This window comes from Danio rerio, chromosome 9 (genome assembly GCF_049306965.1).
Source record: "Danio rerio strain Tuebingen ecotype United States chromosome 9, GRCz12tu, whole genome shotgun sequence".
Classification (NCBI taxonomy): Eukaryota; Metazoa; Chordata; class Actinopteri; order Cypriniformes; family Danionidae; genus Danio; species Danio rerio.
Window position 1 is genome coordinate 36017501 of NC_133184.1, and position 14622 is coordinate 36032122.

Consider the following 14622-nt stretch of genomic DNA (forward strand, 5'->3'; position numbering starts at 1 on the left):
GTAACTTACTGTAAACCCATTAGAGCAAAAATACTGTATTTACATGTACTGCACCGTTTATCTTACTGTCCTATAGTAAAATACAGTTCATTTTATAGTAAAATACAGTGTCAATTACAAAAATTGTTGGTAACACTTTACAATAAGGTTCATTAGTTAAGGCATTTACTAACATGAACTAATCATGAACAACACATGTACAGCATTTATTAATCACACTGTAAAAAATGTTACCTAGATCTAACTTATAAAAAGTGAGGCAAGTGGTTGCATCGGACGTTTTAGGTTGATTCAACTTCCAGCCTTTTTTAAGTATTTTAAACACTAAAACATTGCTTAAAACAAATGCAATAAAATTAAGTTGAGCCAACTAATATTTCTAAAATTACTCAAATCAGATAAACTTACTTTTTTTGTTAAACTTAACTTACTTATACATTGCTATATGTTGACTGTACTTATTTTAATTAAGTATTATGAACTTAATTATCTAAATAAAATTAACCATGCATATTTGATTTAAAATTAATTCAATTAACTTCTGGCTGTAACCTTAGAAAATAAATCTTCGTTTCGATATTGTAAGCACAATATACACTAGGAAAAACAGATAAACAGACTTTCCTGTCAATAACAATTAAATAAGAATGGGAAGATGGATTAAAGACCATAACATGTATTCAATATCAATCAATGTTCCTTTTAATAGTGACTACAAAATAGGCCATTAATGTGGCTACACGTACACAATACATAAATAAAAACATTAATAATACCAGATCCTATTGAGAAATCATCTAAGGCAACTCAGTGAGGAGATTTGCATATTTTGATGAAGATTTAGGATGCATAATGTCCAGCCCCACAAAGAGTCTCTGATATATCTCAAATGTATACAGTTTTGATGGATACTTGAAGTCGAGGACATCGGTAAGTCCAAACAGGAGCCATCATGCATTTGACAGGTTTGGCAAACCTCTGACAGTCCTATGATAATCCAAACTGTGTTGGGCTGATGGCAAATTTTTCCCGTGGGCAGCTGCATGCACCTCTGATTCCTCACAACTCTATTGGTAGAGACAAAAAGAAACAGGAGTTCAGGTGGTTGATACCAAACAACATTAAATAGCTAAATACTGAATAGGAAATAACTACAAGTGAAGTTACAAAAGTGCAGTGAGTGATGCATGGATGAAACACCTTAGTTTATCAGTTAAAAATTACCTTAGTAAGTTACCTTTAGTAAGTTTGGCAACTTATAAAGCATAAGAATGTGCATGCAATTTAGATATTAAAACTGTTTGAGAATGGCTATATGAAAATTATAGAATACAAATTCTATAATTTAATCGTCATCTTCATTTTGCACCAAATTTTGCACGTCATAATACAAATTATATTAAATAAATAAATAAATACATTGCCATTTTACAAATTACATTAAGGTTTACATTAATTTTTTGCTAAAGCTACATTTAATTGACTTTTTCTATAAATTTAATGTGACTGGGAAATGACAGTTCAGTGATTTAGTGTTATCAGTTAGCTTTATTGAAAGACTGACAGATAATAAGAAACTGCATTAGGATATTTTTTTTTTTACTGTTTTTACTGTTGCACACATAAAAAAAAATCTTCAGATATCAAATGTAGGTTAATTCTATGGAGCCCACTATTGTTTGCAATTTTACCAATGTTTTACTTACCTGCAAATAATTATAGCTGTAATTGTATCTAATGTTTTTCTTACCTGGATGTGAAGTTTGAAGATCCACAGGTAACAAAATCACTTTGGTATCTAAAGACCAAGAACATGCATTTTAGAATGAGGTGCATACAGTTTAAATGGTTCTGTAAACATCAGTAAATGTAATTTAAGTTAAAATAAATTGTAAATCTGTAATTTATTCACTATGCAGCATTAAAAAAACTTATGGAATAAATCTCTAAAACACAAACTTTAAGTTGTACTTTCTCTTACGTTAAACACAAACTACTTAACTGTTGCATATGTTTCTGCATTTAATATCCATCCTTAATGTGCTGCTATAACTTAGGTGAGCTAACTTTAGCTAAGTTAGCGCTAACAAACTGAACCCCCACAGCCCGACCGCCCACCAGTGACCTTGTTAATCGGTTCTGTAACGTTAGTTATACCTACTATTTGTTTTAAAACTACTTTCACTATTTTCCTCAATAATATCACTTTTAATCGTTAGCATAAACTAGCGTTGGTTAGCGTTAGCCAACTTAGCTTTCCATGTGAGAGCAGTCTAACTGTAAACATACCTAAGGCTACAGTACAATTTACAAAGCTAAAAACTCACCTGCCTAGCGAAGACAGCAGTTTTGCATGACTTTACAATTATCATTCGGCTACATTTGCAACTTACCGTGTTAATCAGATCCGCTGCTGGGAGCAGTTAATGTCGACCATTGCAGAAGCTGCGTCTGCCTGCTAAATCCCGGGCAATGAAAAAGGAGTCACGCCAAACTATTAAAATCATGTTTTATGAACACCTGCCCACATCGGCAGCTGCTCTAATAAATTGTCTGTGTCAACTCACTTTTATAACATTTATTCTACACAATAACCACGTAAAAAAATCTACTCAAATAAATTGCATTAGTTTTATTCAAAATATACAGTTATATAAAAACTGATATATTTTAAGTAAAGAGGAAGCAAATTTTATTTTTTTGGTATAAAACAAATAAAATTAACTAGATTGCAATTATTTAAAGTAGATAGAACCAACTTTGTGAGTGTAGCACTTTTTACAGTGCATAATTGAACATTTACTAATGCATTATTAACATCCAAGTCCATGCTTGTTAACATTAGTTAATGCACCATGAGTTAACATGTTAACAACTAATTTCATTAACTAATGCTAACTAACATGAACAAATACAGTAGTAGATGTATTGTTCATTGCACTAATTAACATTAACTAATGAACCTTATTGTAAAGTGTGACCAAATTGTTAATAGTGTACTCTATATAAGGGTTTGAAAGGAAATCTCAGTATTTTGGGGAATTCATTTTTTGTAGTGATATTTAAATTTCTTTTTATTTATGATTATTATTGTGCTGATATGTTTTTGGCATGTCATGGATAAATAAGTTTGACACAAATGAAAGTCTCTTAATAAGTGATTCGCTGAATCATTAATTTCATTGATTCATTCAGAATGCTGATTCTTTCAGAAAAGAGGCAAATTCATTTTTATAAATGGATGAATCACTTTATATAAATTCCTAAACATAAATTCATTCAGGAATAAAATACTCAGATGCACAATTGTTGTTTTTTTTTTTTTTGCAACTATTTTATTTGGAAAAACAGACAAAATCAGGCCGTATTGTGTAAAATCTAATCACAAAATATTATCACCTTATTTGATGAACTCTAAAAGCAATGTTACATTTGCTCACAAGCACTTTTGCTTGTCACATGGCTTAACATCTTATAAATACATAGCATATTATTGATATATCACATATTATAATGTTTTTTAAATGAGACCTATTTAGCTCAGCTGTCAGTTTTGACGTCATTAAAAAAATTACGATTTCATCAAAGACAATAAATATCACTGATCCTGACTGCATCCAGTCATTTTTTCCATAAAATGCTTAAAATACCTCTTTAAAAGTGCATAAACCTGAAAATATATTCTCTTTTGAGTATTGCTATTTTTTGCTCCATAGTTTTTAAGTAAGTATGCTTTGGAATGAGTTATCTGCTCAATCAAATGTAACAAACACATCCTATTAAAGACCAAAGTTAAGAGCAGTTTGATTTATCAATTTGTTTTGATGAGGCAAGTGAAATTCTTTTTCATTGGCCCAGCTGAGCCATCAGAAATGTTTTTTAGCATCTAGCCAAACCTGAAGTTTCATTCATAATGGTCTTTAAATGACTTAAACTTGATGAAACCTGCAAAAACGCAGTCTTAAGATGCACAATTGGTGAAACAGAAAAAAACAGACAGCATTGTGAAAATGTAATCACTAAATATTATTTGTAACTGTTAAAATCAATATTAAATTTGCTCAAGCTAATATTTGTGAAAAATGCACTCTTGTTGCATAACTAAATGATGTGTTATGAATATATAGCATATTATAAACATCCCAAATTATAAAATTGATAAAAATTGTAATAAAAATGAGACATTCAGCTGTCAGTTTTGATATCATTAAAATGAATCACGATTTCACCATAGACATTAATAACAATAAATCACTCACCCTTACTCCTGTAGTTCTAAATCCAGTCATCTTTTCCATAAAATGCTTAAAATGCCTTTTTAAAAGTGCATTTGCATAAACCTGAAAATATATTCTCATTTGAATATTGCCCTCCATGTTGCTTTTTCCATTAGACTATTTTGCTCCATGGTTTTATGCAGGTATGCTTCGGAATGAGTTGTCTGCTCAATGAAATGTAACAAACACATCCTATTAAAGCATAGCTGTTTTGTTGGATTATGCCAGTAATCCTGCTTTTGTTTGACCAAAGTTTAGCACTTTGAAAAAGTATTTTAAGTGTCAGCAAAAGTGCCTTTTGGATGGGCTGATTTCTTTGTGCTTACTCTGTCAGATCTTTGTTCTAATATGTAAATTTCTGTCGTAATTAGGCCGAGCTCTGAAAATATCAGTTAATGAGGTGCACAGTTAATCTGGATATGCAAAGCAGACTTCATGTTCTCTTCCAGACAATACGGGTACAGAAGTCACAGAATTTGATCCATGAAGTGTTTGGGCCACAGGGGGCTCTGTGAATAGGATGGTGGAGAATGGCAAGTAATTTACTTTCCCGAACAGCTCTATCCACAACCTCTGGTACTCAGAGTGTATAAGAAACACAACCTGTTGTCTTTATGTCCAGATGCAACCTTGTGTGCTTTGATGGCGTTGACACAAAGCTCACCTTGTTTCACCTAATTTAACCAGCACTTCGTTGGTAATTGGGCTTGTGCGTTGACACACTGCATGTGTTTTTTTTTCCATTCCTCCTTTTTCCTCTCCAAAGCGATCCAATTAATATGCTAATGAGATGATAAATATTTATGAACATTTAAATTAGGGAGAAAGCTCTCGCGAAATGAATTGCTCGCAGGACTTCAAAGTGTTGCTCGACTAATGAAGTGCGGGAGATTTGCATATGGCTTTAATCAGCTGCATACTGATTACGCTTTATTACGGCGCTGCCAGCCGCTCCGCTTCTGTTCCGTTCCAGAATGAAAATGAACTTATTCACACTCTAGTTGTTATGACAATCATGGCACAGCGAGAGTGAGAGAGAGCAAAGCAAGCAAGCCGGGGAGACTGGGAGAAAGGCAGCCACAGTTTCAGCCAAGCTTAGCTGTGCTCTGCACGTGTGTTGTTTTTCCACTCCAAACCGTTTAGTTCTTCGCTTTCGAGAGACATCTGCAGAAGGGGCGCTAAGTTTGTTGTGATGCTCGTAGAGTCGCTTGAGAAGGCAGGTGCAGCAGCTGCCGGTGAGTGATGTTTGCAGTCAGCAGCGATCATTTTAAGCTGTGTTTGCTCGTGTAGTGATGCTAGACGCTTGAGTTGACGTGTTTTGGTTGTTAATTACCTCATTATGGGATTTAGAGATTTTTTTTCACCTAAATATTATTTTATTAGTAACACAAATGTTTTGTTTTTTTTGGGTTGTTTTTAGAAATATAAAAGCTTTTTTTAAAGTGTTGAAGAAGCTGTTTATTTTGAGTAGAGACTGAAAGTCCAATCTTGTTCTGTCTGTCTCCAGATTCTAGAATGAGCAATCCTTCAGAAACAAGTAAATGTGCAATGGAGAGCGGGGACGAAAACACTGGTGAGCTACCCAAGGAACTGTTGGCTTTTTTTAAATGTCGCTTTCATGCATTTCCCTCTCTTAGTTTGCTCAGATCTTTTTTTTTTTGGCCTGTAGCTTTCTTTTACAGTGACTGAAAGACTATCAGTTCCCAGTTTAAGTTCTTAGGGGTCACTTGTGCAGCTGAGGTGGAGCATGTAGGACAATGTCTCTCAATATGTATCAGGGCGAGCGTTTTTTTTTTTTTTAAAGATTGAAATAAGAAAGGCCATGGAGCTGAATAACTTGGTTGAAAAGGCTTTTTGTGTGGCTCGAATCTATTGTAGCATTGACTGCTTTTCTTCTTCCAGGTGCCCAAACAAATGGACTGGACTTTCAGAGGCAGACTGTGCAAACAACAAGCGCAATCACCAACGCACACGCACAGGCCTTGCTCCAACAGGTATAATCTTCTCCTCTGAGCTCACACTCACATTTGCGGTCTGTGTTATGGATGAAAGAGCCATAGGAATTCAAAGATGTCCCCAGGGTCATAGTTCCTCACTTAAATGCCATTGTCTTGACCTGCTCGGGTGGTTGGCGTGTTTGGAGTGACTGCAAAGGCTTTACTCCTGATGTCATGAATTGTTAAGGCTACTTGAATATAATGTGTGAGATTTATCACAAATGTCGAAGATTAGAGATTAAAAGCGCAAATGTTTTCTCTCTTGCTTACAGGGGAAATTATTGGGCCCCTTATGCTAATTAGCTGCTCTGCAGTTGCTCGGAAACAGATGGCTGAGAATATGCAAATCTATGCAGAATTTACATGTACTGCATAACCGTTTTGTTAATTAGCATACCCCGCTCTGCTCTCCGCTTGAAGTCTCAGTAGGCTGCGGTATATTTATATCACCATACGTGAGCATCAATGAAACACAATTGATTTTTGGGGGCTGTCTTCATTGAGCAAGAAAGGAATACCACAATTTTTTTCCTTCATCTATCGAACTGGGACATTTGAACCAGGAGAAACTATTATTCTATGCATTGTGGAACTTGACAATGCCTGTCAGCTTTTTCAGAGGCCATAGGATGTGGTAAAGACCTAAAGGTCATGAACTGAACCGGCCAGCTATAATGTAAATCAAAAAAGTTGAAATCAATTTAGGCTGATTGTTTTAGTCGAAGAAACAAAAGAGTTTTCAGCAGCTTTTGAAAAACTCCTACAGTTTACATGGAAGGATTAAAAATTATTTTGATAAATGGGTAGGATTTCTGAATTTCTATGACCAACAATGCTATTAAACATGTAACGAGAGAAAATAATAATTAGGGCTATAATTTTAGCAACCTCTGTTATGCATTTTTACTATGATTTACAGAAGACACCCACTTAAATGTCATTCAGTGTAGCAGTAGTTTGTGTACCCAGAAATGTTGTCAGACACATTGAGTACAAGTATCATAAAATGACTAAAAGACTGTATTAATAAACCACAGTGCAGGATTTAAGAAAACATTACTTTGCTTTTAGTATTTCAAAAAAGGAATTCACCAAAACCAAAATTCTTGGCTAAAAACCGACATCGAAATAAAAAAAATACTTAATACTATTTATTTATTATTAAGTGAAATAATATAAAGTAATTTTGTAATTCTTTAAAAATCTAACTTCATAAATGTATTACTTTACAATAAGGTTGCATTAGTTAATATTATTGCATTTACTAACAGGAACACAGTGATTTACATTTATTACTATATTCATTCGTGTCAGTTAACAGTAATAAAGTTGTTTATTGTTAGTTTGTTAACTGGCATTGCATAAACTAATGTTAACAAGTAGGAAATTAGATTTTAATAATGCATTAGTAAATGCTGAACTATTATTAATAAACGCTGTACATGTATTGTTCATTATTAGTTTATGTTGATGAATACATTAACCAATGAAACGTTATTATAAAATGTGACCCAATAATTAAACAACATTTGGGGTTACGCTCCACTGCTCTTGTGTTTTGATGTGCACAGCAACAAAATTGGCTTATCATTAAAAATAAATAGGTTTCATTGTGCAGGCAGTGCTTTCTGCGTCCGGTGTGAAAGCTGCTTCAGACCGCTTAGTGGAGGGAAAGTGAAACCAGCATGCTGAACAATGCTGGGCAGTGAGGAGCAGCATAGTCTGTAGCCACAAGGTTTTATCCATTTGTCAGCAAGGATGAATCCGAATAAATGCTCACTTTGAATGAATAAATGTCTGATTAAAGTATTAACTGCCATCCAGAGGAAGTTTTAGTTTTTTTACTGACTTTTGTCTCCGTTTTCTCTAGTTGACTTTGACTCCAGCTCAGCAGCAGTTGTTGCTGCAGCAGGCTCAGGCTCAGCTCTTAGCAGCAGCGGTTCAGCATTCAGCCGGTCAGCAGAGCAGCACTACAGGAGCCAGCATCTCTGCCTCCGCTGCCACCCCCATCACCCAGATCCCCCTCTCCCAGCCCATCCAGATCACACCTGTAAGACACACACTCACATCTGTTTATGCTTCCACTGTTTTAACTTTGCTATTGCTTGTTTTTTTTCAAACTGCATGAATTGCAGAAAAAAACACACCAGAGTTTATTTATTACATTACAGTCAAAATTAGAAAGCTGCTGTGGATAGAGTGGACAGTATATATACATAACCTGCAGTAATATAATATATACTTTTCAAAAAGTTGATGTCTGTGTGTAGAATACGTTTTCAATTAGGTGTATTGCTGTTTATTACTTTGAATAAGCGACACATTTTGTAGTTTTATTTAGAAGTCATGTAAATAATGCTTCTGATATACCTTGAAAAGTTAAATGTTTTCTAAAACCACACATTTTTATTACAATATTCATCAATAATGACACTTTAGTGTTATTAATAACATAAATTATAGATTAAATTACCAACTAATAATAAGCAATACATATGTTATATTATATATATATATATATATATATATATATATATATATATATATATATATATATATATATATATATATATATATATATATATATTAATAATTGTTAATTACCAGTGTGACTGTTCAATATTGGTTCGTTAATTCAAATAATTTAAATAATATTCCATTAAATATTTTTATTCTAGCTAATAAAGATGATTAATGCCAGCTCTTAGTTATATAATCACGCAGTAGCAGAAAACAGTACCACATATTGAATGTTTTACTTTGCTGCAGTATGTGGTGACAATATTTATTTTTCAGATTTAGAGCATCCTTATTGTCAAGCTGTGAATTATTTATGGAAGTTGTCTTAACCACAGCGGTGCACTCTGCTATAGTGACAAATACTAACATTTGTGTTTTGTTTGTGTGTGTGTGTATATGCAGCAGTTACTGCAACAGCAGCAGCAGCAGCAGAACCTCAACCTGCAGCAGTTTGTGCTGGTCCAGCCGGGCCATCCCATCGCAACACAGCTGCAGCCCGCGCAGTTCATCATCTCACAGACGCCACAGGGCCAGCAGAGTGAGTCCCATATCTTCTCAGCCACCTCCATTTTCTCCATGCTTTCACAAGTGCAGTCTGTCTGATTGTCTTGTACTAAACAGGTCTCCTGCAAGCCCAGAACCTTCTAACTCAACTACCTCAAAGCCAAGCCAACCTCCTGCAGACCCAGCCAAGCATCACACTTGCCACACAGGTCAGAGCAATCACATTCACCCACTACATTCAGTCAAGAGAGATTTGCATTATGCACTGTATTTTTGTTTTATTCTGTTTTACATTGACTTTTTTTGTGGGGGAACGCATTGTTCGGCCCTGTTTCTGTTAGCATTAATGTGTTGTAAGTGATTAAAAGTGTTCAGCTCACAAACATTAACGTTGCCATTGACTACAGTTTTATTATTATAATTGTTCTTTTGCTGTTTTTGTTGGTATGAATTAGTTATTCTAAGTACAGTAGTGTTTAGCTGTTTGGGGTTGGCAAGATATGGAAATAATATCTACTAAATGTGATGTGAAATATTCACTAAGAGCAATGTTAAGTTCATCAAAAATGTTAAATACTGTAAAACTAATATTACAGTAAAAAAAAAATATATATATATGTATGTATATGTATGTGTAAATGTATGTATGTATGTATGTATGTGTATATATATGTATGTATATATATATATATATATATGTGTGTGTGTGTGTGTGTGTGTGTGTGTGTGTGTGTGTGTGTGTGTGTGTGTGTGTGTGTGTGTGTGTGTGTGTGTGTGTGTGTGTATATATATACATAATATACATAATATACACATATATATACATAATATATGTATATATATATATTTGTGTGTGTGTGTGTATGTGTATATATGTATATGTATATATATGTATATGTATATATATATATATATATATATGTATGTATATGTATATATATATATATGTATATGTATAGTACAGTAAAAAAAATATATATCTTTTTTTTACTGTAATATTAGTTGTTATATTGTTAGGGGTATATGTGTGTATATATATATATATATATATATATATATATATATATATATATATATATATATATATATATATATATATATATATGTATATATGTATATATATATATATATATATGTATATGTATATGTGTGTGTGTGTTTCTAAAGGAACAAGTTGTGTTGTAAGTGATTTAGAACCACAAAATTATACGCCCCATATCTCTCCACGCCCCAAATCTCACACACTTCTGAGATTAAAATTGTTGATAAAAATAATTTGATAAACTATTGCAACTTGAGAAACTGATCATGTCGTTTTATCTGAAAGTGAAAGTAAATGCACGTAAAGTTGATTTTGTTTCAGTTTTAAAAAATAATTACAATTAGTTGTTTTGATGTATTATGGAAGTACATTTGTAGGTTTCTTAAATGTGAACTTTTTTGAGCAGTAAAAACTTCAATTCCATCTGTTTTCATCTGTCTGTCCAATGGGATCAATTACTGGGAATTCTTAGGTTATATTTTATAAATGGTATACTATAATTCAAATTGGTACAGAAAAAAAATCTCAGTGCTTCTATTTTTTTTATTAATATTTAAACAGTTTCACATGTTTTTTTAACTCATCAAAAAGAGCTGAGGTGGTAATAACTTGTTAACAAAAAAAATTGTCACTTTATTTCAAAGTATTTCAATTATTAGGACATAAATAAAAATATACCGTTATTAAGACACAAATAAAAATATACTGTTATTAAGACAGTAGTTGGGTTTAGGTATTGGGTAGGATTAGGCAAATAGAATAAGATCACGCATTATAATTGCTTTTATAAATACTAATAAACACTAGTGAAGGTACTAGTGAAGGAAGTTAAACCAAAAAATTATAATTTGTATTTTTTTAGGTTTTTCTATTTATGTTTACATTCATTTATTAATAAGAAGTGCATTAATGTCCAGCAATAAAACAGTGTTGGATAGAAGTACATGGAGTAATAGAAAACATACTTAATATTACACTACCCTTTTAATTGATGGTTATTTATTTTGGAAGCTCTGATATCCAAATAAGTAAATCTGAAAAATACTTACCTGATATTTTAATAATCACTGCCAAAAAAGCAATTACAAGACATTGGTGACCTCCCGAATCCCCAACAACCCAAGAAAGGCTAGAAATAGTGTATGATATATATGTGATGGAAAAAAATAACATTCTGCCTTCAACTCCAAATCAGTGTATTTAGAAATATCTGGTCCAAGTGGACTGAATACATTAGGTTCATCCAATCTTAATAGAAATCTAAAAATATTACTAACTAATTCCTATTCACAGAACAAACATATTTTAATTTACGTCCCATTGCCCTCCTTCTCTTTAGATATTTATAGCTGATAATAATTAACTAAAGTTGAGCAAATAACTAAAGATTCTACCCTTTCTTACCTATATTTAGTTACAATTTTATAGTTACTATTTTTTTTACATATTTTATAAAATATATTTTATGAAACTTTTGTTTTGTATCGGTTCTGTTACTTTATAGTTGGTAAAAAAGACTTTTATTTAGCAATAGTAAATGTACACTCTCTTAAGTGAAATCATCGTAGTATTTATTGCTACTAAATAAAAAGAAGTGTCTTATGAGATAGTAATTAAATTAAATAATAAATTAAAAATGTTTAATAAAATGTTTTCTCAGATCCAGGAATGAATTGAATATGAAAATCAAACCACTGTGCTTCAGTCTGAATTGGGCAGTTGTTGTTATTTTTTCCACATTTATGTCATGGTAAATTTCATCTTCCATTCTTGATCATCTCAATAAATGCATCTGTATACTCCACTGCTCAGCCTGCGACCCCCACACGCACGATAGCAGCGACCCCCATCCAGTCCCTTGCTCACACCCAGACGACACCAAAGCACATGGACACACCAAGCCTGGAGGAGCCCAGCGACCTGGAGGAGCTCGAGCAGTTCGCCAAGACCTTCAAACAGAGACGCATCAAACTGGGCTTCACGCAGGTAAACCACCTTCACTAGTCACTGATGAGCAAAAGTATGTAAGATTTTAAAGAAAATGTTTTTCAAATAATTCGAAAGTCATCACAAACGATGATCTGTGTGGAACCATTTAATCATTTAGAGGTCATGTTTTGTGATAAATTTCGAACTATTTAAAAAACATTTTCCTTCACACTTCTGTATCATTAAAGACAATTGTTACGCCTGTTTCACACCGCAAGCGTCAGCGGCGCGTCAGCGGCGTGTCAGCGGCGCGTCAGCGGCGCGTCAGCGGCGCGTGAGCAGAGCGTGAGCAGTGCGTGTGTTTTCGGCGTCCATGTTAACAGATTAGAGCTTTCATACCGCACGCAGCAGCAGCGCGTCAGAGCGAGGCGTGAGCGTCGCCGAAGCAGCAGTGCAGTGATAGTTTCGGCGCTGGGTCTATTTTTGACGCGCTGCTCACGCTCAATTAAAGTGACAGTGCATTGATAATGACCAAAACACATTGAATGACAGTAAAAAGTAGCAATTTTACCCAATAAATGCGTTAATAATGTCAAATGGTTTATATATAGTCATTCAAATGAACTTAAAACGATTTAAAACGGCAACAAACATTTATTTAGGCCCGAACTACAAAACCAAATGTAAAACAATTTTACTATCAGTTTTGCTTAAGTTGCACACTAGTGTTGTAGGAGAGGGGAAATAGAATATTTACGGGAATTGTAGTCCATAGCGAAGTGTATTGTGGGTAGTGTAGTTCGACACGCATGCTGGATGATGTGAGCTCGCTGTGTTCTGTGCAGCTGAGCAGAGCAAGAAAGTTTTTATCGGCTTTGTTTTATGTTCACTCGAGTTATTCCTACCGGGAGCTGTTTGCACAAATTGCACTCTGAATCTGACAACACGAAAATAAGTAAAAGAATGGCATGCATTGGTTACTTTCGTCCGTCTCATCCTCTGCACGAGCATGAATTAACGAGCTGTTTTTCTGCTGCTGGACATCACTGAAGCGGAGAAAGTAACACTAGTTTGATCATGTATAAATATCATTATAACTATATTGTATAAATATTATTATAACTAGGTCTACAGCAACCCTTATAATAAAAAACAAATGACATGATATCCCAGGCGATTGTCTTCTGACTGTAGACGCTTCTTATATAAGTTAGATTGAGAAGCATACAGCACTATTTGATCTATAGAATTTGTAAAATAAACATTTGCCGGTTAAAGAAACAGCATAGGAGGGGCCTTGGTGCAGATGAAAAGTTTGAAAAGTGTATTTGTATATAGAGAGACATGGGTAATTAGATAGAATAGACAGAGATAGGTTGATCTCTGCAGCATCTGCCGAAGAGCTGCGCGCTGCAGACGCAGCTGGTGTGAAAGGCAAACGCCTGCATGCTGCTACTGCTCGACATACGCGCTGCTCACGCTCTGCTCACGCGCCGCTGACGCTTGCGGTGTGAAACAGGCGTTATTGTTCATTGTAGGTTGTTGTGGTAATTGGCTATGCTAATGCAAACATCATAGTTTTTTTGCTGAAAGGTTTATTTTAAATTCAATGTTATTAATTCCACCCTCTCTTCTCATAAACCTGGATAAACAAGTCACAAAAAAGTCCCGCTCAGGATCTTTAGCACAAAAATGTAGAACTGAAAACAAATAAAATGTTCAAAAATTTAATCCCTGTTCAATTGAAGTAAGAAAGTCACTCATTCTTTGTAAGCAGTTTACTTTTTGTTTTAACAAATTCTAATTGCCAATTAAGAAATGTAAAAACTTTAATATTTTTACAAGTGTTGGCCCAAGATTAATCGTGATTAACTACATTCAGTATATTTTATATATTTATTATGTATATGAGATAAAAACACATATGGAAACTAAACAATACAAAACAATTTTGTTACATAGATTAAATTTATATATCATTTAAATCATATACAGTTTAAATCAGAATTATCAGCCCCCCTGAATTATAATTGTTTTACAGAGAAGATTTTTTTTTAATACATTTCTAAACATATTAGTTTTAGTAACTCATTTCTAACTGTTTTATATTATCTTTGCCATAATGACAGTAAATAATATTTTACCAAAAAATTTTTAAGACACTTCTATACAGCTTAAAGTGACATTTAAAGACTCAATTATGTTAATTAGGTTAACTAGGCAGGTTAGGGTAATTAGGCAAGTTGTTGTAAAATGATGGTTTGTTCTGTAGACAATGGAAAAATATATATAGCTTAAAGGGGCAAATAATTTTAACCTTAATCTTTTTTATGAAATTTTCAACAAAATTGCT

At 33.5% G+C, this 14622-nt stretch overlaps 1 protein-coding gene and 1 long non-coding RNA gene across 20 annotated transcripts in view; one reads left to right on the forward strand and one right to left on the reverse strand.

Moving 5' to 3' along the window:
* The window catches only part of pou2f1b (POU class 2 homeobox 1b), a 33390-nt gene that overhangs the window by 6765 nt on the left and 12003 nt on the right, over positions 1-14622 (forward strand). For 8 of the 19 annotated variants that reach the window (XM_005167815.5, XM_009304814.4, XM_005167816.5 and 5 more), the window contains exons 2-7: positions 5785-5850; positions 6180-6271; positions 8145-8324; positions 9197-9332; positions 9416-9507; positions 12153-12326. In XM_005167815.5, coding sequence (XP_005167872.1) covers positions 5785-5850; positions 6180-6271; positions 8145-8324; positions 9197-9332; positions 9416-9507; positions 12153-12326 — 740 coding nt within the window. 19 annotated transcript variants of the gene reach the window in all.
* Positions 680-2491, reverse strand: LOC137496486 (uncharacterized). The gene is made up of 3 exons (XR_011016879.2): positions 2394-2491; positions 1751-1798; positions 680-1067 (listed from the first exon to the last, which is right to left on the reverse strand). It is a non-coding gene; the product is annotated as an uncharacterized lncRNA (long non-coding RNA).